At 40.5% G+C, this 26605-nt stretch overlaps 1 protein-coding gene across 2 annotated transcripts in view; it reads right to left on the bottom strand.

Moving 5' to 3' along the window:
• Positions 1–26605, bottom strand: part of LOC123314895 (gamma-aminobutyric acid type B receptor subunit 1) — a 118415-nt gene that overhangs the window by 30076 nt on the left and 61734 nt on the right. For both annotated transcript variants that reach the window (XM_044900298.1, XM_044900299.1), the window contains exons 4-7: positions 18390–18548; positions 14290–14518; positions 8745–9029; positions 3054–3181 (exon numbers count right to left, since the gene is read on the bottom strand). In XM_044900298.1, the coding sequence (XP_044756233.1) occupies positions 3054–3181; positions 8745–9029; positions 14290–14518; positions 18390–18548 (801 nt within the window). The remainder of the gene's footprint in view (positions 1–3053; positions 3182–8744; positions 9030–14289; positions 14519–18389; positions 18549–26605) is intronic.

Genomic DNA, 26605 nt, shown 5'->3' with positions numbered 1-26605 from the left:
TCTATTGCAAAAAAAATCAGCTCATATCCAGTGTCTCTTTTCTCGCTGCTACAGCTCCACAAAGTTGACCAGTTCTTTCGAAATTTTGCGCTAAAAGTGACTTATTTCCCAAAATACTGACACTGCAAACAATCTAATTACATATTCGTGATCTATGACCTTTAATTAGTAAGTAAAATGATCTTGGTCGATATAGGTAGATGAATAAAATTTTTTCGTTGATGAAGCGCGAGTAATATTTCATGATTTTTTCCGCGAAGGTCCAAAATTTCCGATTTTCAATCGACCATAACTTGAAAACTAATCCTTTCAGCGAAATTCTGTTTGCATATTCGTGATCTACGCCGTCGATTCAGTAAATACTCCAATTTTTGTGGAAATCGGAGAGATAAAATTTTTTTCAAATTTTCCATACATATGCATGGAAAAATTGCGATTTTTTGAAAAAATATTTTTGGTCTCCGATCAGAACCAAAATTATACTGTAGACTTATTCGAGGCCGTAGATGACGAATATGCAAACAGATATTTTTTTAAAAATTTATTTTTCAAGTTATGGTCGAAAAAAAATCGAAAATTTTGGACCTTCGCGGAAAAAATCATGAAAACTAAAGTGTTCGCGAAAGATGATTTTTTCTATTCACAAAGACCCAGTCTATATTTGTACCTTCATCGACCATTTTCTGTTAGATCTATGGAAAGTTAGCTTTGAGAATCTCAAACGATCCATTTCTGGAGAAAGTTTCATTTTGAGGGCAAAAATCCAATCTCTTTTGGAACCAGTAAGAATCTACGACTTCAAAAACGAGATATTTTCGTACCACATTAACGAATTTCTGTCGTAGTTTCGATAAAAAAGTTCGAGTCCAATCACTTCACGATAGTTTTCGAAAAGAAAAAAGTTTGCGCGGCCAGTATTACTGTTGGCTCCCCGGAGGTTTACACGCAGAGACTGACGGAGACCCCGCACGTATGGAAATAAACGTTCCCGACGTTTTATCTTACATACCGCCGAACTTCTCGTGGAAAACAATTTTCGGGTCCATTCCGAAGTTGTATGGGGGAATCGTAAACCCCCACCGAGAAACATCGAATTTCGCTTTCAGACGAAATTCTTTCGGAACTTTTGACGCGCCCCAACAACAACCCGTATTCGAGTTTGCAGCGGAGATTTTAAGAATTCACCGATAGCTCCCCGGGTTTTCCGGTTTCGTCTGTAATTGAGAAGTTTAGGTGATTATTTCGGGTATTTAACCGATTTTCGCTGCAGAACTGAAAAGTTTCCGCGCGGCGAAACTTGTCCAGTCGACGCCGAAAAAGTTCCTGCATAAATTGCAGCGTTCTTTCGTTCGACTCTTCGCGAAAGGATGACAAAAAATATCGATTTTGCTTGTGTTCCAAATTTTCGTGAAGTTAACTTATCGAAAACTTCTGCTAGGAGCTTTAAACTGTTTATTTTGATCAGATAAGGTATACTATGAATTTCACAGGAATCAATCAACTATACTCCATTCACTTTTATTTTAGCACTCGGTTGGCCATGGAAATTTGACACATTTCACTCTGTTTAGTACAAAAATGTGGGGTTATGAAGCTTGTCAAATCATTTTTGGGTTTTGAATCAACGCTATGTTGCCCGTTCTACGTTATTACGTATTTTATCAATATAATGTCGAATCTCTTCGGAAAATATGTGACGAACATGAATGAATTTTATACAAATTGATTGAAAACATACCAAATCCAGTTATTTGCATGGAAAATGCAAGAGATCAGTATAATATCATAATATGCACTAGCTTGAGGAGAGTTAATGTTCGTTATCTTCTTTGGCTAAAGTTTGAATACGTTACATCAGTTGTAGATTTCAAAAATATCAACCCGAAGATGAGATGCGTATGATGCAGTGGTTGGGAATAGGTATCTCCCGAAGGAATTAACAGATAATTACAAGAATGTTAAATTCTTCAACAAATATATTTTTGCATCAATATGAGTAAAATGAATTAAAGGAAGTTTCAAGTCAAGATGAACTTCATCTTTGAACAAAAATTTCACATGAATAAACAATTAACAGGACAACTGGCGCGTATCTGTGGCTGTTCATCTTAATACATTGATATAATAATAATAATTAGGTATTTATTGGTACCTTAAGACATTTACAATGTATAGGACAAGTCAAATGAAAAATAGAAAAATCAATTTTCGGGAACTTATTCTACGCCGAGTTCTACGCTGACATTAATCGAAAATCATGTAGAAAACTTTTCGCATTAATTCACTCAAACATAAAATTCTCAGATGCCACCACTTTTTTGGGTCTCCCAATAGAAGGAAATTCTTTGTCATCCTCTTCATTCACAATCTTTCTGATTGTGAAAATATTCAGCTGAAATATAAGTCGTTTAGATTCAGATGAAACATTATATAAATTCTCTTACATTGAATATGTTAGCTACCGTCTGACGTATTGTGGATTTCAGAATATCAGGATATATCTATTTGAATGAGCGGACCTGAATTCTAAATAGCACTTCCTGAAACCCTGTCTCTTTTTTTAATCACTTTCGGTATTTTCGTAATAAAAATTGATATTAGTTGTGCCAACGGCGTTATGACATTAACGACATTTCATGAGTGCCAACCTTACTCCGTTCTAGTTACAAAAACTTGAGATAATTATTTCATGGCCAACCGACTGCTAAAATAAATGTGAATGGAGTATAGTATTGGTTATCGGACTAATCAGGATAGTCCAGATTCAACATCTATTAGGCAAATGACGTTTTTGTCGTTTGGAGAGACGTTCCCTGCCACTCTGCCGAATTGAAATCACTTAAACCGATCCCAGCGGGCCGCGCAAAAACCAACAGAACCCGCAGCACCCTCGATAAGCATCCGAGTTTGGATCTTCGTAAAAACGCCCGGGCTCTTCCGTCTTAATTAAGCAAAACTTCGAGCCGTGTTCCCAACAGGACGATAATTAATGTTTGGCGCGGAGAGCAAAATCTTCGGAAATTGCTTAGACGCTTAGATCGGCCGGGACTTACCGAGACTCCCAAAAACTGTGTCGAATTGATCGCAGAGTAGATATCGTCAGCTATTTCCTTGTTGTTGTAATTGAAATCCTTCAGGCTCTTGCCGTACTTGTGGAGCCGGTCCATCGTCTTGTTGAATGCTGAAAAATAGGGGAGAGTTTTCAGTCGATCGGTTTCGTTGAAGAGGGGTCGGTTTTACGGGGAGGAAATGGGGGTTTGTTGGAGTTCTCGTTGTTTACCGTTCGGAAACTGACAGGGGAGCTGTCAGTTGTAGTTTCTTTTGACAGTTGATTCATTGTATTTTTCTGGGTTATCATTATAAACGGTGGGGACACTGAGATGGGTCAGAATAACCTATATTTATTAACAATTTCATCCGAACCACCCTATAGAGTCATTCGGGGCAACTGTGCGCACTTTTGCCTTTCAAGCCATACCTTGTTTCAAGTGTTGAAGCTAGGAAAATTGAAACATATTCATAAGATAGAGAATTTTCTAATCTTTAAAAAAACATCAAAAAGTAAACAAACAAAAACGTTTCCTTTCCGCAAAAAGAAATTTAATGGAGAAAGTCGGAGTGCGTTCACATATCTCGTATTGCGGGTAAGTGTGCGCACCCTCACGGGGTAAGTGAACGCAGTGCTTTGTGAACCACACGATCAAAACAAATTAAAAAATAATGTCATCAAAATGTTACAATATTAAAGAAATGCTGTTTATTGTAAATACAGAAGCGCCTTTTTATAGGCACTGCATTATTTTTCGTGCCACAATTCCTGGTGAACACAACACTTGATACATTCCCCTGTTAGTGGCTCTTCATATTTTGCCGAACAAATAGGACAATATTGATCGAGTCTTAACCAGGAAAATCAACAATGTCATAATTTATTCCTCACTGAACAAATGCCCATATAATAAATCTATGCGCACACTTACCCGCGCACACTTTCCCCAGTAAGCCAAAATTTGAATTGACGTTCTTACAGAGTTGAGCAGCTAAGAGAACCTAAAATTTTTTTTTATATATTTAGATTAATATGCCCATGATCGAATAAAATATTGTTCAACACTGTCGGACTCGGAACTTGGACCTGGCAGAATTTGCAGAGATGCTGAAAATTAACAAGAAAACTAGTGAATTTGATTGATTGTAAATAAAAAGTTAACGAAACGTCGCACGGCGCACTCCTATGAGAAACTAATTTGGGGATTCTGCGCCCTTGCTTCACCCAAATGAACCCCTGTTTCATACATTGCATAGTCGAGATATACGCACTGCGCACACTTACCCACTGCGCTCAGTTACCCCGAATGACTCTACAGGGCTTGGAACATAGGTACAAGGAATGGAAAATAAACATTTGTTGTTGTCCAAAGACTGGAGTGAGATAGTTGCTTAGTGTCGCCAATCACAATTGAGATAGTTGAATCTGACATCATTGTCACGTCGATTTTTCGTACAGAAAGGTAGGAGCTATATAAATTTATTTATTTTACGCCACTGCCTTAGTGTCGCGCTAAACAGAGAAGCATCGGATGTTTGTACCACAACAAATACATTCATAGCACGTTAATGTCCATTCCATGTATTTATGTTCTAAAATACGGGCGAGTCTTCGACTAGTACAAATATTTAAACAGTAGATTCTTGAGGTCAAAAGAAACACTTTTTTCCTTTACCATTTTATCCGAATCGGCACGGTTTAAAAGATACAGGCTGTTCAAAAACCATAAAAAATGTTATTTTTGGGTTTATCACACAAACGGTTTCATCGAATGGAATGAATTTCAGAATATAGTTTTTCATTCATTTGATGAATCTTTTTTGATCACAAGATATCACCCTCGTCTTCTAGTTTTCTCATTATAACTATTACGTACCATAAAAACACCGAAACTTCAGGGAACCCAACTCTTGAAACTAAGTTGGACGCTGTCTAATGAATATTTGAACGTTTCGTGAAGTAAAATAAAGTCTTCTTCATATTTTTTCGTATAATGAGCTGTTTTCGAATAATTTGATGTTCAAGAACTAAAAAATATCTGTGAAATTTGAAAAATTGGTTACTTTGGCTAAATACAAATCTGTTTGAAAGATCCACAGATGTGTAGTGTCAGAGACTTAGCTACTTACTCTGAAGGTCATTTTGTTTCTCCAGGGATGGCACAGCTCATTATGAAAAGTCAAAATGGCTATATCTTTTTATCAGGGCCGAATTGGAAAAAATGGTATAGGAAAAAAGTGTTTCTTTTGACCCCAAGAATCTACTGTTAAAATATTTGTACGATTCAAAGACTAACTCTGTTGGTTTGGAATAAGTGGATCTATGTGAATTGTCCAGCACAGGGTCTTCAAAAAGGTTGTAACATATTTGGAAAAACCGATCTGCTTCGGATTTCAGACTGTAACTTAAAGTTAACTCAATATAGGATCTCGTGGGGAAAATATCCGCGACAAAAAAATGAGGCGGAAGAACTGGAAAAAAAAATCAATACAAATGTCGTCGACGGGCTCCAGGGGACCGGAAACGAGCCAAATCGACTAATTCCTACGTCGGCAGATAGAAATGAACCCCGAATTCTTATCGTCTACCTTCCTAATCCAGCAATCTCCCGGTTTCCAGCCTACACGTCCTCCGAGTCGACGATAACGTCCGGGATTTCGAGAAATTGGGACCGTTCAGATTCGCAACTTTGTCGGGGGGGCCACCCCCTCTGAACGTGAGTTCTGCCGGGCCCAGATAACCTCAGAACGTCGTTATCCGCCAGTCTGGTAATTTAGTTATTGCGAGTCACGACCGGGGGGTCCCTTCCAAATGCGATGAAGACGCGAAATAGAAGGTTGACTAGATTTGCGACTCTCCGTCTTTAACGAATAATACAGTCGACGGATTACAGCTGGCTTAACTGCTTGATATATGTACAGGATGGGCCAAGGGAAACTTGAAAACCCACACACAATTTGCAACGTCACTTGGCAGAATTGTTGGACGAAGTTCTTCTTGTGAAGGTTCGAAGCTGTAGAAAACCCCTAGAAATACAATAAGAAAGAACTCCTTACGGAGTTCTGACGCTGATACAAGCGATTTATATCTACGCTTGCCTAGCACCAAGCTATTCATCCGGCATCATCTCTTAGACCACCACTTATTTAGCAGCTCTACAACACTGACAAATTATCATGAACATCACCCTTAAAGCTCAATACAATGGACGGAGCTCCCACTATATTCTGGTAGTCAAGGAATTGTTGATTTGTCCGACCCCATGTCTCATGATATTGAAACAACCTAAACAAGGCTGTTTCAGTAGAACACTATCGAGTAATTCGTAATCCTGATAATGCTAAGTAGTATAACAAAGAGAGTTCTGGCACACTTTCATGAGAGTCCCACATAACTCAGCATAAGTCAAGATTCGAATTGTGTGGTTATCTCATAAACGTGAGGAAGACCTCTCTTTCGTATAATACTGTCCTGCTCTGATGAATCCTCAACAGGATCACCAAGAAATGGTCGAACACTCTGCAGAAAGGATTGGCAAAACTTTGCGTGGACACCAGAATGAGGTCAACCGTGATTACGTCGACATATCTGCGTCGAACTACTGGTTGACTTCCAGCAAGAACAGGTCGAACAGTACTTGGGAAGCTTCATAAATACTAGGGCTAACCTGGACACGAACCGTATCAATTCGGCATCACGGGCATTTTGGAAGCTATAGGACATAGTGATTCAAAATCACGACCTCAATCTGAATACCAAGACAGCTGTTTACAAAACAGTGGTCCTCACAATGCTTCTTTACGGAAGCGAAAGCTGGACGCCCTACAGGCGACATATTAAGCAGCTTGAACAAACGCAACAACGTCATCTAAGACAAATAATGCACATCACATGGTTCCACTAAGTTTCGAATGCAGAAGTCTTTCAGCGCGAGAGTTGAATAACGATTGAGACTCAAGTAACGAGAGCCCGACTCAGATGGAGCGGCCACATTCTGAGGATGCAAGACCCAAGACTTCCCAAAATAGCTCTGTCTGGCGAATTCACAGAGGGAGCTCGAAAACCAGGAGGTCAGTATGAGCGGTTTAAGGATATACTGCATCAACCCCTAAGATCAGTTAATGCCAATCATAACTGGGAACAACTAGCGTTAGACAGATCACAGTGGAGGTCTTTGGTCTACAGCTATAATGTTGTGAATGATTCTTAATAAATGTTTTTATACCATCTCCAACTCAATTATCTTTTAATACAGTCCACTACTCTTTAATTAAAAATCATAACACCCTCGATTTTTTAACAGCCAATCATAACTGAGAACAACAAGCGTTGGACAGGTCACAGTGGAGGTCTTTGGTACACAGTTATAATGGAGACTCGAGAAGAATACAGCGGCGGTCAGATCTGGTTGGTGACTATCCATGCCTAGAGTGTGGAAGAATCTGTGGATCACGATTGGGTCTCTTCAGTCACAGGAGGGCACACAGTGGCAAGTAGCCCTAAGAAGTTTGATCGCACCGATAGTCTTTTTGTAGATTTATTCTCGGCAACGAGATTCAGCAACGAATGAATGAATGACTTCCGGAGACAAAGCTTTATCATTGCCATCCAGAATAAAATGATTCCAACAAGAAACTATATGGAATATTACCGAGGGATGCCACGACTTATCTATAATGAAAGCTTACAAAGTATTCGTCAACAATGTAGAACTGACAGTGACCACACGAAAGGAGGCATTGACAAAATACTTGACCAATATAGCTTGAAGGAAAATGCAAAATCAATACCATTCACGCTGTTGCGGTTTCTCCGTCACCAACTGAAACTGAATTCTCCGAATCTTGCTGCAAGCGTCACGGGATACACCAGTTTGAAATCCGCGAACAAATAAATCCACAGAAATATGGTGCACCCTCGATCTGAATTCCTGGAAAATTCACGATCGGCCGAGTCCATTTCCCGTTGTCGTATCCCCTCGTGAGAAGGAGGGAAAAGGGACAAATTTGATCCTATTGAAAACGTACGGCTTCCCACTAATAAAATTCTCGAGTGAAAAAAAGGCACGTCAAAATACCCAAACGTATCTCGTGTCAAGTGAGGGGGACCTGACCCGGTCGACCTCAAGAATGTCCCGAACGTACCTTCGGCGATCGTCTGAACCGCAAGTTGGGTCTGTGGCGTCTGCAGGTATCCCCAGAGATTTCCATCTGGGATAACCCATCTCAGTTCTCCGAATTCACGACTAGCGATATGGATTATTTATCTAACTAAGGTGTGGGATGGATTATTGATGAACAGGAGCTGAATACATCAAGTATTTGTCGTTAATCAATTGAACAGGAATTTTGATCTTGTGGGCAGTGATAAATTACAGGAAATTTCAGGAGTAGGATGGAAATGGTAAGAGAAGTAGTCGAAGAGCAACGGCAAGTCCCTTGACAGGTCTTCAGTATTCCTAAAACTCGATGAAGCTGCATTGAAATCATACCTATAGTGAAATATTACGTTATCTTGTTTGTTATACTACAGATTAATAGCACTTGACACTGGTCAATGGAGGAGATGTCCTGCAATGCCATTCAAGATTCTACAGCTTGGGGTATCATGCACTGTGATACTATAAGGATTTCTGGTGGTAAATAATGAACCAAAAACTACATACTACATTCATAGTGCTTTTGTATCTACCTACCTAATGCCACCGACCAAACAGCGTCGTAGGCCAACGGGGCCTCTTGATACCCCTCCGGATATCGACCACCATCGATGTCGTAGCCACCATCCCTTAAAACATCGTTCAATCGACGTCTGAAGTCTTCGGATGTCATCCCGGATATCGTCCTCTCGTTCAAATTCTGATTCCACATAAGCGCCTCCGTTGTTAAGTGTCCCTCGGCTGCTGCTCTCATCTGTTCTGGCGTGCATTCTATGCCTTCCCTCTCCAGATTCCTTATGAACCAGTCATCTTCGTACCACCCTGTAAATTGGAAAGTATAATATGTTTACTGTCACAGAATGTCAGTATTCGTGAAACCGTTCGCGAAAGTAGTGTCTTATGAATTTTAGGGATAAGTATCCTGACTTTAATCGTACATTTGTTGGTCCTTGGGGTAGGAAGATAATTCAGACACCTGATGTGTGATTTACAGCGCCAATTCAGTCAATTACTGAGCCTATCATCAAGCTTGAACCAAGCTGTATCGCTCTCAGCCTAAGATTTATCGTTGCTGATCGATCCATCTTGTAATGTAATTGGTTGGAATGCAACCAATTGAAGTTTCAGCGATGACATGAATTTTCGTTTGATACTACAGACCGATAAGTCTACTGTCGGCGTTAGGAAAAGTAGTAGAAAGAATTATCGCCACGAGGCTTGATGAGGAAACCGAAAATCTGGAACTAATACCACCAGAACAGTTCGGATTCAGAAGAGAGCATTCAACAGAACAACAATTATTAAGGCTCACAGAGTACATAACAGAGGGATTCCAAAATAAACAAGCTACAGGTCTTATTTTACTAGACGTCGCCAGAGCATTCGACAGAGTATGGCATGAAGGATTAATATATAAGATGAGATGTGCTGGATATTCGATCAAAATATGCAAGTTGATCAGGAATTATCTCAAAAATAGAAGATTTTACGTGAAAGTGGGAGGAGAATGCTCCTCAACAAGAGATATAGAGGCTGGAGTACCCCAAGGATCAGTACTTGGGCCACTTTTGTACAACATATACATCCACGATATTCCGAAAAATCCAAGAACCATGCTAACGTTATATGCTGACGACACAGGCATAGCAACTCGACACCGAAACCCTGAAATAATAGAACGAATTCTACAAGAGTCGATTGACGAAACAAATGCCTGGTGCATAAAGTGGAAAATCAAGCTCAATGGACAAAAGAGCCAAGCAATATTACTACAGAAGAGAAGACTGCGACCCACAACAAAACTGGATGTTGACGGCGAAGAAATCGACTGGAAAAATGAAGCCAAATATTTAGGAATAACGCTTGACAAAGGACTTACCTGGAAAAATCATATCAAACAAGCAATCGACAAAACGAAAGCAGCGATGAATAGACTCTATCCTCTGATAGGAAGAAGAAGCCACATGTCGAAAGAGACAAAATTGAAGATAATCAAAGCCGTTGCTAGGCCTCAACTGACTTATGGATCAGTTGCCTGGGGTTTCGCGGCAAAGAGCCATATCAAAAGAATTCAGGCCACTGAAAACAAGCTGCTACGATGTGCAATAGATGCACCTTGGTTTGTCGGGAATAGACAGATTTATAAGGACCTGAAATGGGAAACCATAACGGAATTCTTCATGAATCAGAAAAGCAGAGAAATTATTCGAAACAGCGAAAAACCATCCGAATCAAGAACTCAGGAGACTAGTTGACTACGACCCAGAGGAAGACAAAAGGAGAATGCGAATTTACCGAAGGAGACTAAGAGATCAATTAAAAAGAGATTAAAATAACAACAGAAAATTATTGAAAATTTCAATAAAGTGTTAATCCAATAGAGGATAAACACATAAATCCCAGCACGATAGTGTGCGAGAAGAAAACCGACCAAGAGATGAACGGTTTATAGGCAAATGCCCGGAACCAAAATTCGAGAAGCAGTTGAGGGTTTTTAGTGGGTCTCGAGCTCAGGAGAGTGAGAAACCCCACACTGTTCCCCCTCAGGAGATGAGGGTGGTTCGTCTGTCTTGCAGATTTTCCCCCTGCTACACCAAAAAAAAAAAAATTCGTTTGACAATGATTGGAAACAGAAAGTTCTGTTGACTGTTGATGTGACCGAGAATTCCTTTCAATTTTGAATCATTTCGTGAAGTACTAAACCACCCCGATCTGACAATCCCTACCAGAACAAGACCATCAACAATCCGAGCTCCACATAGATTCCTCCTTCGGATTTATCTATATCGTCCCACACTCTAATGGCACGAACGAATGGAATTGGAAAAGTTTGCCTGGTTAACGGCATCTGAGAACCGGGATATAGCTCGCCCTCATGGAGTCGTTCGTGATTTACACTGGAGTCGTTGATTGTGACAAGGGAGCTGAAACGGGGCAAAAAAAATCCGAAACGTTTGGGACGGGCAGTCGGATCATCCCGAATGCGGAACGGAAAGGGTTTTTCACATTTAAATCGGGGGATTAGGGGGAGTTCTATGTGTACATTGGAGGAAGGGTTGCTGCGTCTCTATTTATATAATGAGGATGCTGGACTGCATGTTTTTGCAACGGTTTTGGAGTTTCGGTTCGCATCTGGCCTAGTTAATCGTAATCTGATGATTCTGTAGATAATAATTTTCGGATGTAATGAAGAGTCCGTTCACTTTTATAAAAACAGTCGGTTGACCTTGGAAATTTGACACATTTTCGATACGTAGTCTGTTCTACATGGGTCTTTAGGAAATTCTCACAATGTGAATTAACTTCGAAAGATGAGATGAACGTAATTAAAACAGATGCATACCACCTGCCGATATGAATATCAACAAGTGTTACGATCTGAATTGAACTCACCAACTTGCCCACGTCAGGACAACTAAATGGAGAACGTCCTACCGAAGAAGAGCAGATACTGACCATGGTTTTGGTCTCATTTGACCTCGTCAGAGCAACACTGCTTCTTCTTTGACGATAAAACGACTGGAATTTTGTTTTTTTTTTGGTGTAGCAGGGGGAAAATCTGCAAGACAGACGAACCACCCTCATCAAGTGTGGGGTTTCTCACTCTCCTGAGCTCGAGACCCACTAAAAACCCTCAACTGCTTCTCGAATTTTGGTTCCGGGCATTTGCCTATAAACCGTTCATCTCTTGGTCGGTTTTCTTCTCGCACACTATCGTGCTGGGATTTATGTGTATATTTATTGTATTAACACTTTATTGAATTTTTCAATAAGTTTCTGTTGTTATTTTAATCTCTTTTTAATTGATCTCTTGGTCTCCTTCGGTAAATTCGCATTCTCCTCTTGTCTTCCTCTGGGTCGTAGTCCACTAGTCTCCTGAGTTCTTGATTCGGATGGTTTTTCGCTGTTTCGAATAATTTCTCTACTTTTCTGTTCATGAATTCCGTTATGGTTTCCCATTTTAGGTCCCTATAAATCTGTCTATTCCTGAAAAACCAAGGTGTAACTATTGCACATCGTAGCAGCTTGCTTTCAGTGGCCTGAATTCTTTTGATATGGCTCTTTGCCGCGAAACCCCAGGCAACTGATCCATAAGTCAGTTGAGGTCTAGCAACGGCTTTGATTATCTTCAATTTTGTCTCTTTCGACATGTGGCTTCTTCTTCCTATCAGAGGATAGAGTCTATTCATCGCTGCTTTCGTTTTGTCGATTGCTTGTTTGATATGATTTTTCCAGGTAAGTCCTTTGTCAAGCGTTATTCCTAAATATTTGGCTTCAGTTTTGGAGTCGATTTCTTCGCCGTCAACATCCAGTTTCGTTGTGGGTCGCAGTCTTCTCTTCTGTAGTAATATTGCTTGGCTCTTTTGTCCATTGATCTTGATTTTCCACTTTATGCACCAGTCATTTGTTTCGTCAATCGTCTCTTGTTGAGTTGTACTCGAGCGCCATCCAGTATGAAATAAGATCCGGTTCAATCCACCCAGATAGAAACCCAGACGAAGACAATGACATATGTCCAATATTTCCTCTAATTCTGTGAGCTCTACGCTTGCCTGCTCATTGCAGACAGCAAGCGTGTAAGAATCGAGAAGACGGTAACACGTTTATAAATGGTGCATGGTCAGCATCTGCTCAACTTCTGTGGAACGTTCTCTATTTTGTTGTCCTGACGATGGAAAATCGGCTAGTTCAATTCAGATCAGTAGATCATGAAAAACGGAGTGTTTAATGAAAATTCAATTTCCAACTCGAGGAAGCTGTAATGTTAAACCGTGCTTATACTGATCGCGATAGGAGAAATTCTGTGGTAGTTTTACCCTCGATGAATTCGAAATGAATTTTCATCAAGTAGAACCAGACACTCAACGCGATTCAAGGCGAATCCAAGTGAAACATAATAATCATTGTGTTACGAAATATGAACTGCCGATCCCAGGTATACTCTGGCGGCGGGAAAACCCACACGTTCTGACAGAAGGGAGTAGCTTTCACTGTAGGACGAATTATCCTTATTGATTTTCCATTTGCTCAAGTGAGAGGCGGCGGAGTTTCAGCCGAATTGTTCACATCGAATTGTTACCGAAACTTCGGAACGTCAGTCGACTGTGACACGGGGTAACATTCGTTTAAATGTATAAAAAGGAGGCATTAGGGAACGGCGAAAGGAATAATTAAAATGTTGTTGTTGTTTGGAGTATTTTTGGCACTCCCCGACGTGTGCGGTAGGTTGTGGATGTGATAACGTTGGGGGGGTGAATGATTAATGGCTCTTTTATCTTCCCTGTTACATCTTTCATTTCTATTGGATTCGACGGACTCAGAAGAGGGAGGATGGAGTAACTGATACAATGCGATTGATTCAAACGAGATGAAAGTGATTTGAAAAGCGTCAGTTTTCTACAATTTCGAACACACAAAGATCAATAATGGGGAATTCTCCACAGTTTGGGTTATCACTGCATATGCAAGTTTAAACTGAATAATTATGAGTTTCATTCATGATTTTTTCAAATTCACCGCGAAAACTATTCAAAATCATCTTTCAAATATGGGTTTTTGAAATTTAAATCGCTTTGTGCGGAGTTTACGATTTGGCAACAGCGCATACAAGACAACGAAACGAACAATGTCCGATCAGCTTGTTTATAAAATGACAGCTGTTGATCCACAAGCGCGTACTCACTGGCGAGCTTCAACTGCAACCGGCCATAAAAATCCCATAAAATTTTACGACCTTCCTCGTTCGTCGCAGACTTCATAGGCAGCCATCTTTGTCTATCTCATCAAGATAATGCATTTGTTGTCCTTTATTATCAAGGCATATTTCAGTCGATGTCGCCAGCTTGTGCAATTGTCACAAAACGCTTTTATCTTCAAAAAACCATTTCTATTTTTCATTTTTGAGTGCTTAAAATATTTTTTTTTTGGGAAACGGTTGAAATGGTTCAAAATGTGATATTTCAAAGATATTTCATGAAAAATACATAATTTTCGTCAGAAGGAGTATTTCCTATTGGAATGAAACTTTTCTCTTACCATCTTTTTTCGGTAGTATTTGAACAGATTGATAGAATGCACTTACCGATGAAGAACCACGTGTAAGAGATGCCGTACAGATTCTGTTTGTATAGTTCGCACAGAACTCGCCTGGCAGCGACGACGTAGAAAAGTCCAACGATGACCCTGGCGTCTTGGCGCCTCAGGTTACGGACAGCGTCGGTAGGGTCCGATAGGAAGGATTGCCTGGTCACGATCTCGATGCCAGCCTCCGAACAACGGGCCTCCAGGTCTTCCACCGTCGATATGAAGACCTGAAAGATAAATATCTGTGAAAGAGGTGGAATATTGGAAGCTGAGAAGAGGTTCATTGTTTCTTGAAGAATCAACAGTTCTCTGGGCTATCTAATATCCAATTAGATCCCACCTCTTCAGAGTTGAGCGGTTCTGCAAACCCTACCCTATTTTTATACAGATTTCTCTGCTACGAATCATAATTGTACGAATGATAATTGTAAGCGACCTCTAGAGTGAATCTGTTATTCCATACATTGAGCCTCTTCACGGTTCGTGAACTCAATATTTCGAAATTCACCCCTGGGTTCAGCTACCACTCACAACGATATTATAATGAAGGAATCATTTTCACGTCTACGAGCCATAAATGCCCCATCCTTCCCTCGCAAACCCCAGCAGCCCTGAATGGCACGGCGATGTTTTATGTTGCACGCATTGAAAGTTGTTCGAAGGAGGAAAAACAATGGACGAAAACGATACAGAAATTCTCCAAACGCTGCCTGTGATGGTGGTATATACGTTCATTTCCATGTGAACTCCGGCGGCAAAAAATGAAAAATAATGAGAATCCATGAATTATGTATGAGTTGTGAGCAAAAGGAACCATTAAACTTGAATAATGTTTTGTATGGATCGACATCCGGGGATGTTCTTATGCATAAGGTGGAAACCTGGGAGAATTCAATAGGAAACGTGAATTCTGGCCGGTTTCCTTCTTGGCATGGATTGAATTCAATGAGGAAAAAGCAGCAAATGTATTTCCGAAGTCTTTGAGATCAGAACTTCATGTAGTTCACATTAAATTGACTTGAAGGCACGAAAAACAGATTTAGATGATCCTAACCAAAAGATTAATAAGTTGTTCTAGGGAGGAGAATTGTCTAGACATCTCTGCCCAGACATGCTCGATGCTATTGAAGTCTGGAGAGCGTGCTGGCCAGTCTATACTTCCAATAGCATGAGCAGGACGAGGACGGCCATTATATAGTCGATTAAAATGAAATTTTCTTCGAAATCAGCCCCAAAACCAGTTGCAAATAATGTTTCTGTTCTCTGCCCCGAGAAAGTGAGTAGCAAATGACCATTTTCTTTCACATTTCAACCCTCTAGGCTGTAATATTACGAAACCATACTTCGCCCCCGAGGCACACTGTGAAATCATTAAATTTTAATGAGTCAAAACGCCCGGAGCCCCAAGAATACAACCACTCAACCGCATCAACGATCTCTTCAAACTTTGGTCTTCCTCCCCGCGTTTCCAAACTTCAAAAATCTCGACCCAATTTTGCGAGAACGCGATTATCTCCATAACTTCGCCGCGTACCTTAAACCAACAAACTTTCCCGCCGGGAGATTGCTATATATGTGATACGATCTCCCCAACTTCCTAATCCGGTCGATTTTCCATTGAAATTAATCGTCCGAAGTGGCGGCCCACCGAACTTTCCCATCTGTCGGAAAATCCCATGAAAAAAAAAACCGATTAATCGATATCGGACAGCGACGGGTTCGGGTTCCCGAATATCCAGAATCGTGGGATTTAAATAGTCCTCAAGATCGTATCGAGGTTTCTTTTCAGTCGATTGGGAGCTGAAAGTGAGATATCACAGAGGGAGATGACGGAGAAAAATGAGAGAGTCCTGGCAGTCCATTAGGGAAGGGGATGCAATTTTTTCCAGTGGTAGTGCATTGATTCAAATGAATCCTTCCATTTATCGGAATGGGGTCTGATCGAAGAGGAAAAAATCGTGGTAATGGATGCAGGGAACGTTTGACATATGTACAATCTTGAGAGAGGTTGAAGTGGCTATGCATACTCTAACTCTAGAGGAAGTGAACCATGAATTGTAGGTGTTTTTGATTCTTATATGGGGTGAATCTTTGACTCTTGAAGTCAAGAGAAACACATTTTTCCTATACAACATTCTCTCCGATTAGGCCGTGATAAAAAGATAAAGCAACTTTAAGTTTTCATAATGAGCTGTGCCACCCCTGGAAAAAACAAAATTACCTTCAGAATAACTATCTGAATCTGTGACACTACACATCTGTGGATCTTTTAAAAAGAGTTGTTTTCAGTCAAAGTATCCAATTTTTCAAATTGATGATGATCATAATGAGAAAACTTAAAGACGTGGGTTGAATCTTTTGTTCGAAAAAGATTCGTCAAATACACTGCTCCACAAGAGTTAGGGATATCGTATTCAATCGTTTTTAAAAGTATGTAATCTTCGAGAAAATCGCTGTAAAATCATTTAAAACTCAATAACAACTTGAATCGATCCAATGAAAATCAATATGAGACATTTCCTCAATCTGGTTGCCTTTTTTCTGAAGTTTGGTTCTTTGCATAAGCTTCATGAATGTTCTCATTTTGAAATGAAGTCAGTTATCAACGGTTTCGATTTGAAACGAGTTTTCTGAAAATGCCAAGACGTAAATCAACAAACGCTGAGGCTAATAGGGCTATCGGAATGCTTCAGGGTGGCCTATCTCAGGTTGTTGTAGCGGAAAGGCTCCAAGTCAGCCAACGTGTGATATCTCGACTTTGGAATAGGTTCAGGGGGACAGGTTCCGTGTTGGAAAGACCAAGGCTTGGTAGGCTATGAAAAACAACACATGCTCAGGATCGTTTCATCACCGTTTCGGCGAGAAGAAACCCTACATCTACGTGTAGAATACTCTTCAAAATGCAGATGGGGTCCAAGTTTCCATCGAAACCATGAGACGACGTTTGAGAGAGGTGAATCTAGGTTCTAGACGTCCATTAAGAGGAGTTCCATTAACACGTGACCGTAAGCGTCAAAGACTGGAATGGGTAAGGCAACATATCAATTGGAACGATCAATGGCGTGGTGTACTTTTCACTGATGAATCCAGATATGGACGATTTTCAGGTTCTCGAAGAATAAGGGTATGGATAATCCCACGCATACCCCGTTATCGTCGCTATGTCCAAGTCCATCCATTCCGAGGGGGTAGTGTTATGGTATGGGCCGGGATATGTTTCAACGGGCGCACAGATCTACACATATGTCCTGGGAATATGACCGCCTTACACTATAGGGAGCATGTCATTGACAATGTTGTTCCAAATTGCCAAAATTTCACGCTGCTATTGGTGAAACTTTTCAATTTCTAGACGATAACGCTAGACCGCACCGTGCAGCCATAGTTGAGAATGAGCGCGAGGAGCTTGGTATTCCACATTTACCAATACTTCCACACTCACCAGATTTGAATTGCATAGAACATGCATGGGATATGCTCCAAAGAAGATTAGATAATCATCAACCTACCCCAGAATCCTTAAATGACCTGAGAGAGCTTCTGCCCCGTTTATGGAACCAAATTCCTCAAGAAGCGTTCAACAACCTCGTGTGTATTATGCAAAGAAGATGTCAAGCTGTTATTGATGCCCGTGGAGGCCATACATTGTATTGAAAGTCTTAAAATGCTTGAATTCTCTGGGAATAAAATTTCGATATTTCACTCGATTTTTCTTAACCACCCTGTATACGCTGCAGACCTACAGGCTGAAATCAATTTGCAACTTGAAATCATATTAATATGAATTTTCATCGCAAAAATTATTAACTATATTTTTTGCAATTTAAGTCAATATTCCTTAATATTCAACAGCCTGTATCTTTCAAAACGAGTAGATTCGGAAAAAATCGTAAAGGAAAAAAGTGTTTCTTTCGACCTCAAGAATCTACTGTTGAAACATTTGTACGAGTTAAAGACTCACCCTGTATATTTGATTGTAAATGAAATCTCTCATCTGATTCGGAACCAGACAACTATGGTAGTTGCCGTTTCCAATTAGTCCAGTTTTCCACCTATGTTAGATATGAAAGTGTGGAGAAATAAGTAAGGGATACTCACCTCCTCTGCCTGCTGCAGTATGGCCACCCTGGACCAGCCGAACTTCCGCATCAGCTTGATCCTGGTCGGGTTGTGAACCGTGGCCGAAGGATGGGTCCTGAACAGGGTGGGAAAACGGTTTCGATCCGAGAGTGCCGGCGAGCTGGCGCCGTAACATAACTGAAACACAAGAGGAATCGACGTTTATTCATTTTTTCTTTATTTTTTCAATAATTGGCCTTCTCGGTCGGGATACGCGGGGGGTCGTTGAATAGGAAGTGCCGATTGGGAGTAACGTACGTTTAAGGGAGCTGGCTAGATTCGGAATAGTCGCGTATGGGGAACATGCTAACCTGATGGGGGTGGTTAACCGCAGGACTGGCTCCGACGTGTGTTGGATCCGATTGGGTTTTCAAGGATCAGGTTCGACATGACACAATGGGGGGCAACTCACCATTTTTGTTACATTTTTTACGAGGATGAATTGATATCTAGTTAGCCTAGACCAGTTCAATACATATAAAACATATTGCGTTACCATAGCAACGAACAATAACTCATTGGAAGTGTCAATGTGAAGTTTGAGGTCAAAAAAGTAAACCAGAATTACGCAATAAATTAAAAGAAAGAAGATGTCCTCCGAAATTGTGAAAATCGAAAAATTGGAGCATCAAGCCATCATAGAGTACCTGTATTTAAAAGGGTTAAGAGGTAAGTAGATTTACGAAGATATACTTAATACCCTTGGTGATCAATGTCCTTCTTAAGCGACCGTGAAAAATTGGACTGTAAGCTTCAAAAGAGGCAAATTATCCATTGAAGATGCTGACCGATCGGGAAGGCCAGTTTCTGTGTCAGTCCCCGAAAATATTTATTTATTTAATTATACGGACTGGCCATTTTTCATATTTACAATGAACCTAAAACAATATCAAACAGAAGAAATGAACTAAAATCAGTGAAAACCCTCAAGATTCCTAAAATAATTCTTCAGTTGAAAAATTGAAACATGAAAAAGATCTATCTCCACCGAACCAGCAGCCCGCAATGCTTTATCAAGAGGATTATTCATCAAATAATTGGTTCGGCAAAACTTTATGTTATAGTGAGGTGACCATATCACACATGAATATTCAACAATGCTTCTCACATGAGCTATGTACATTGTCTTAATAGAAGAGACATTAAAGTCCTGCATATGTCTTTTAATGAAGCCTAGCATTCTTAAAGCTTTTGATGATACGTAATTTATGTGCTCCATAAAACTCAAATTTGTATCTAGCAATACCCCAAGATCCCTCACTGTGCTAACCGACTTTAACATACACGCATTTACTGAATAATCAAACAAGACCACCGAATTAGCCCGGGAAAATCGCATAGTCTGACACTTCTCCACATTAATTTCTAACTCATTTTGTACGCACCATTCCAAAACGTTTTCGACATCTATCTGCAGTAACAGAGTTACTAACAATCAGTTAGTGATCTTATAAGCCGAAACAGTTTCATGTCATCCGCAAACAGAAGAAAGTGACAAAATTTTATGACCGATTTTATGTCATATTGATGCAGTTCATGACATGAATTTATCAGACCGTCGAATTTTGCTAAAACGGATAGATATCCGTTTGAAATATTCAGTTCTTCAGATGAAGAACTGAATATTTCATACGAACGCGTTCGTCATACAGTTCACGTCAATTTGGACATGAGAAAAATTGCTGAAAAATGGATCCCCAAATGTTTGAATGTTGACCAGGAGGGTGCAAGGGTAGAAGCATCGCGTTCGATCTGTGCTCGCTTTGAAAACGATATCTATCTTAAACCGAATTTTTACTATGGATGAGACTTGGGTACATTTCTACGATCCATAAATAAAGCAACAATAGATGGAATGGCGACACTCTGGTTCTCCAAGATCTAAGAAGTTTCGTGTCGAAAAATCTGCTGGAAAAGTTCTTGCTTCACTTTTTTGGGATTGCCATGCAGTAATCATGGTGATGATTTTTTGGATAAGGGTAGAACAATAACCGGAGATTACTATTCGACATTACTGACCACTCTACGGGAAAAAATTAAAGAGAAAAGACGCGGAAAGCTATCCGAAGGTGTTGTGTTTTTGCAGAACAACGTCCCTGCACACAAATCTCATTTAGCCATGCAAAAAATTCGTGATTTAGGGTTTGAAATACTAGAACACCCCCTTTATTCACTAGATTTTACTCCATCTGACTATCATCTCTTTCCTCAACTGAAAAAAAGTTTAAAAGGTCGTAAATTGTCTTCCAACGAGGAGGTAATAAAAGCTGCGGAGGTCTGGTTTGCAGAGAAAGAAGGAACATTTTTTTGAATTGTCTAGAGACGTTGCAGGTTCGCTGTAATGAATGTATTTCAAAATTTCATTGAGCTCTGTGGAACTATCCGATGTTGACGAATTTTTAACTGATCCCATCTTCTTAGGAATTTTGCAAAGTCCAACTTTCACAATAATATCTTCGTAGAGCCAAATATGATACATATTCTGAAAAAACAACTCTTCAAGTAATAAATCCCGAACGTCCATCGACCTCAATAGACATTGGAGATACGAGTGTAACCTCATTCTGATAATCCAGCAGACAAAACTCCCCTCCGAGCACCCTTCATATTGTTCACCTAGAGAAAAGCCCTTTGTATCTCCCTGATCTTTCCTAATCACAAAATCATCTCGCAGCGCACGTGAGGGATACAAATCACGTAGCCTGGCGGGTAATTATCGCGCGTCCCTCAGGAGCTCAACTAATTTGAATTTATTAAAATTGTAACCGAACTGTTCCTCAAGAGTGTACGTTTGTCTGTTTAATTGTATAAGTTTGTGTGCCGGAGAAGATTTGTAGCCGCGCCAGCTTTGTGCGGCTCAACCTGATGGGCTACGAAGGATTCATTCGTTGGTAGATATGAACTTGAACGGGGGAAAGAGGGATATTATGGACGGTCGAGGATCAAACGGGATTTGAGTTGGGGATAGTTAGGGTCTTGTTGCTTTGTTTCGGGAAACGAAAATAATTCGAACCTGATTTCGTTCCCATTTTGGATGAAGGTTTCAGTAATGAACTTTATGGATATAGAACTACTGCCAATGTACGTGAAGGACTGAGAAGAAAAATGTCTGACATCATCAACTCTTCTAGTTGAAAATCTGAAAATTTTATCCAGCTCGATGCAGCCGTTCGGTCTTGACGATCATTTAAGTGATTCCATCTTCCATCAAATTTTTCGATAGTCACCGTTCGAGAAGTTTTTCTCTCAATAAACATAACCGTAGATGGAAATGTGATACATATTCTGAAAGAACAACTCTTCTAGTTGAAGATCCGAAAATTTTATCGAGCTCGATGCAGCTGTTAGGTCTTGACGAATTCTCAAGTGGAATTTGCAATTTTTCAAAAATGCCATTTCCAAGATGAAAATCTAAACGAAGGAAGACAGGCTCCCGAAATTGCTCGCAATAGATTCAGCGTGTTCGAAAACCTATATTTCCATACCGAAATTTCAAATATCTGGCCCTGTTTAGGAAAAAAAAATTTTTTTTGTTTTCCACTTTTCGAGTTGACTTCGAAGAGCTCTCTGGAGTGCAATTCTCTATTGAATCATCAACTGTTTAGTTTTCTAGAATCTTCAAAACAACTTCTACGCACTCCATATCCTAGGACAGTAATAGAACATCCTGATTTTCAGACAGAGTAGCAAATAGGTCATTTTAGAGGGGTCTAACCCCTTGCTCATTTTTGACCCAAAAAATCGATATTTTTGAAATCGAGTTTTTGTGCTAGAGTGGATGCCTTGGAATGCTAATTATCGAACCGGAAATTTCAATTGGATCAGACGAATACAACAGGAGATATAGCAGATTGAAAATTGCTATTTTTGAAAAATGCCATTTCAGAGATGAAAATCTAAACTGGAGGAGATAGGCTACCGAAATTGCTCGCAATAGATTCAGCGTGTTCGAAAACCTATATTTCCATACCGAAATTTCAAATATCTGGCCCTGTTGAGAAGAAAATAATTTTTTTTGTTTTTCCACTTTTCGAGTTGACTTCGAAGAGCTCTGGAGTGCAATTCTCTATTGAATCATCAACTGTTTGGTTTTCTAGAATCTTCAAAACAACTTCTACGCACTCCATATCCTAGGACAGTAATAGAACACCCTGATTTTCAGACAGAGTAGCAAATAGGTCATTTTTGAGAGGTCTAACCCCTTGCTCATTTTTGACCCAAAAACTCGATATTTTCGAAATCGAGTTTTTGTGCTAGAGTGGATGCCTTGGAATGCTAATTATCGAACCGGAAATTTCAATTGGATCAGACGAATACAACAGGAGATATAGCAGATTGAAAATTGCTATTTTTGAAAAATGCCATTTCAGAGATGAAAATCTAAACGAAGGAAGACAGGCTCCCGAAATTGCTCGTAATAGATTCAGCGTGTTCGAAAACCTATATTTCCATACCGAAATTTCAAATATCTGGCCCTGTTGAGGAGAAAATAATTTTTTTTGTTTTTCCACTTTTCGAGTTGACTTCGAAGAGCTCTCTGGAGTGCAATTCTCTATCGAATCATCAACTGTTTAGTTTTCTAGAATCTTCAAAACAACTTCTACGCACTCCATATCCTAGGACAGTAATAGAACACCCTGATTTTCAGACAGAGTAGCAAATAGGTCATTTTAGAGGGGTCTAACCCCTTGCTCATTTTTGACCCAAAAAATCGATATTTTCGAAATCGAGTTTTTGTGCTAGAGTGGAAGCCTTGGAATGCTAATTATCGAACCGGAAATCCCAATTGGATCAGACGAATATAACAGGAGATATAGCAGATTGAAAATTGCTATTTTTGAAAAATGCCATTTCAGAGATGAATATCTAAACTGAAGCAGATAGGCTTACGAAATTGCTCGCAATAGATTCAGCGTATGCGAAAACCTATATTTGCATACCAAACTTTCGGATATCTAACAGTGTTTAGAAGAAAATCGAATTTTTTGTTTTTCCACTTTTCGAGTTCACTTTGAAGGACTCTCTGGAGTGCAATTCCTTATTGAAGCATGCACTGTTTGGTTCTCTGGAATCTAGAAAACAACTTCTATGCATTCCATATCCTAGGACAATAGAAGGACGCCCCGATTTTCAGACAGAGATGCAAATAGCTGGGATGGGAGCCCTGGCAACGCTGATTATAAAACCGGAGACCTCCCCAGTTTTTGGTTGATATGCCGAACCCCTGGCATCGTGGTGAATAAACGCCGAACGCAAGTTTCAAATGCATAATATAAATCAATAATCAGGATATAATTCCGTTCATTGCATTTTGGTGAAAGCACGGCTCGTGCCATACCAGGCAGCAATGCAAACCGCTACACATCCAATCTAATCTCCAATCGAATCTGCCAGGACCACGGTACCTTTAATTTCGCGCGGAATCGATACGCCCCGTGTCGAACATATTATAACAGCGGTAATTAAAAAAATTGTTTCGCCTGCTTTCACCCAGATTTCCGCTGCCGGTGGTTAATCCCACTAATTGAGACGATTCGCGAGCATTCGGTCCGTTTCGGATGGTTGAAACCATAGCGCAAACTAGAGGACCCTCTGGCTCTTAGCCCGATGCCGGAAAATGCAATAACGGAGAATTATGAAGTGCAATTTTATTCCCATAACGAAAAATGCGAAAGGGGAGAAACGGGGGAATGGGGAAGAGTTTCATTGTAGTATCTGCAGCGGTAGTTCGAGATCGGTTCGCGGAGCAATGATCCACTGAGTGGTATTAGATTCATTGTTGAAGGACTGCCGTTGTCGAGTTTATTGCCGATGAGTATGCCTCGCTTCGTGGGATTAGCCCAAGAACTTTGATTTCTCGATTTCGAACTACTGATACTTCTGAATTGATTTATTGACGTTTGGTTAATTATATCGCTTCTTGTATTGATTTTAGATTAGAGGTGGTCCATTGGAGAAGAAGGAACCTTCTGACGCAGTCCCCAGATGAACCATAATGCCCTAGGTGTCTCAGGAAACCCGCTACACCTGATCATTTATGTGTCGTGGCCACATGCACGCCTAGATTCACATAAAACCAGAAAATCCAAAGTTCCTGGCCAACAGTTCCCTCATTCAACGCCCCTGGTGAGTAGTTGATCAGTTAAAACCAAGTTGGTTGCTTTGGTGATTAGTTAAAGGAGCTTCAAAGTGCCTCTAGATAGTCTGACAAGTTGTAGAAAAGCAGATTTCTGTTTCCCTGCCTATGGAAGCAAACCTTTTCTCCAATTGACTCTGTCACTCGATTCTTGCTTGGCAGTAACGATCACTTGGATGTTGACACTGAACCAAGAGCATGGAATCTTTTGGTGTCATGAGGAAATCTTTCTCTGTTGGATACAGTACAGTTAAGGCGTCAAGGTGAGTTTATGGAGGTCTTTCAGCTCCTGTGTGCAATAAGTTCCGTAAGTAGTTTGGACAGAAAGTCATCCACGTGGTTTACTGATGTATCAGAATCAGAAAGAGGCACCAGCATTGGCGTATATGGATCTACATTGAGGATCTATAAAGCCCTCTGGGGAGTGAACCCTCTATTTCACAGATCGAGACACTGGCTGTTTACGTATTCGCTCAGGAGTGTCTTAAAATGAACCTCAAAAGAGCGCATATCTATATCACCACGGAAAGCCAGGCCCCGCTAAGGTTCCTGGAATCACACTGCCAAGGATCTCTTCTGACATGAGAGTGCCGTAATACCATAAAGCAATAGGCCAGAGGCAATAAAATGACTCTTCTACGGGTGCCAGGGTATTGTGGTGTTAGAGGAAATGATAAAGCCGATAAATTTGCAAATAGAGCATCAAGGTGAACACCTGCTGAACCTGAGCCTTTCTGTTTGCTTGGATAATACCAATATAAGACAGGGGTCCAACAATGGAAGTTGAACAACAGAATAACCCTTTGGATAAACACTTCTGGACTTACTCAGTCAAAGAAATCCGTGTTGATTTCACCGACCTACACCAGAAAAGTGCTAAAGCTGTCACGAGCTGAACTTCGGGTGATGGTGGGACTGCTGACAGAGCACTGTCGGTACAAACTTCATTTGTAGGCTCTGTTGATCAGAAGCAGAAACAGCTGAACACATGGTGTGCAAGTGTCCAGAGCTGGCTGGCCTAAGAACCACTCATATGGGAAAACCTGTCCTGAATACTCACGATATCGATTGAAATTTATTTGCAGGAGCAAATCGTTGATTTCATTTTTAATTAATTTTGTTTCAGAGATTGGGAGTGAAAGCCCTAAAAGGTTTGTGAAGTGAATACTCACGAGGTTACGGCCAAGGCCCCTAAGAATGTTAACGACTTGCTACATGGTCGCGGTTCCCAAAAGACTAATCGAGCTACAACGATCTTATTATGAAAGTTCTGCACAAGAAAGACTCGTCTTCTGAGTCCATATCGATCAGAATCAAACAACTCTCTAGGAAGTTACAACTGGATACGCAAAAAAAAAAAACACCAAAGCGCTCCTTTCCTCGAGTAAAAAGCCCGAAGAAAAGGCGGTTCAGCTTGTCGTGATACCAATCGACGGAAAAGTTCTCCACGGAGGAAATACCCCATTCTTTTCAGTCACGTTATCGCGAATCGGATTAGCGGCGGCAATTATTATCGTCAGGTCGATTCCGCTCCTTTTTCCAATTCCGAAGGCTCGATCTGCGAACTCAATCCGTCATCAGCGATCGCGGCGGTCCCTTTGAAGCTCCAGTCGTGATCTAATCGAGTTTTGGGCCGTCGAACCGCCACCGCGCCGCCGTCTCCCTAACTTCGAGTTTTGATCTCCCTAATTGGCCGTACAATGTAAGTTTTAATGAAATCTTATCACGTTCGCGGACCGCGATCGAGACGCCCTGCGAATAACAAAAGACGGATATAACTTCCCGCCCTTCATTTCCCACATTTATTCACGGATTTCCCCGGATGATGGGGTAAAGTAATTAATGGGGAAACGGACGAATTTATGGATCGCTTCGACGGCTTATTACCGAAGGTTATGAGCTTCGCGCCTTCGTTCTTCGCAAATTGTTTTGATTATTTGCTTAATGGATTTTTTTCCGCTTCTCCTCGACGCTCCCGAGGTGAGATCATTCGATTTCGGTTTATTGGTTCTCTGATTTCGTTGGCCTCTTTTAATCTCCAATTTAGACTTCGAGGTTG

This window comes from Coccinella septempunctata, chromosome 6 (genome assembly GCF_907165205.1).
Source record: "Coccinella septempunctata chromosome 6, icCocSept1.1, whole genome shotgun sequence".
Classification (NCBI taxonomy): domain Eukaryota; kingdom Metazoa; phylum Arthropoda; class Insecta; order Coleoptera; family Coccinellidae; genus Coccinella; species Coccinella septempunctata.
This window is presented reverse-complemented; position numbering and strand designations above follow the sequence as displayed.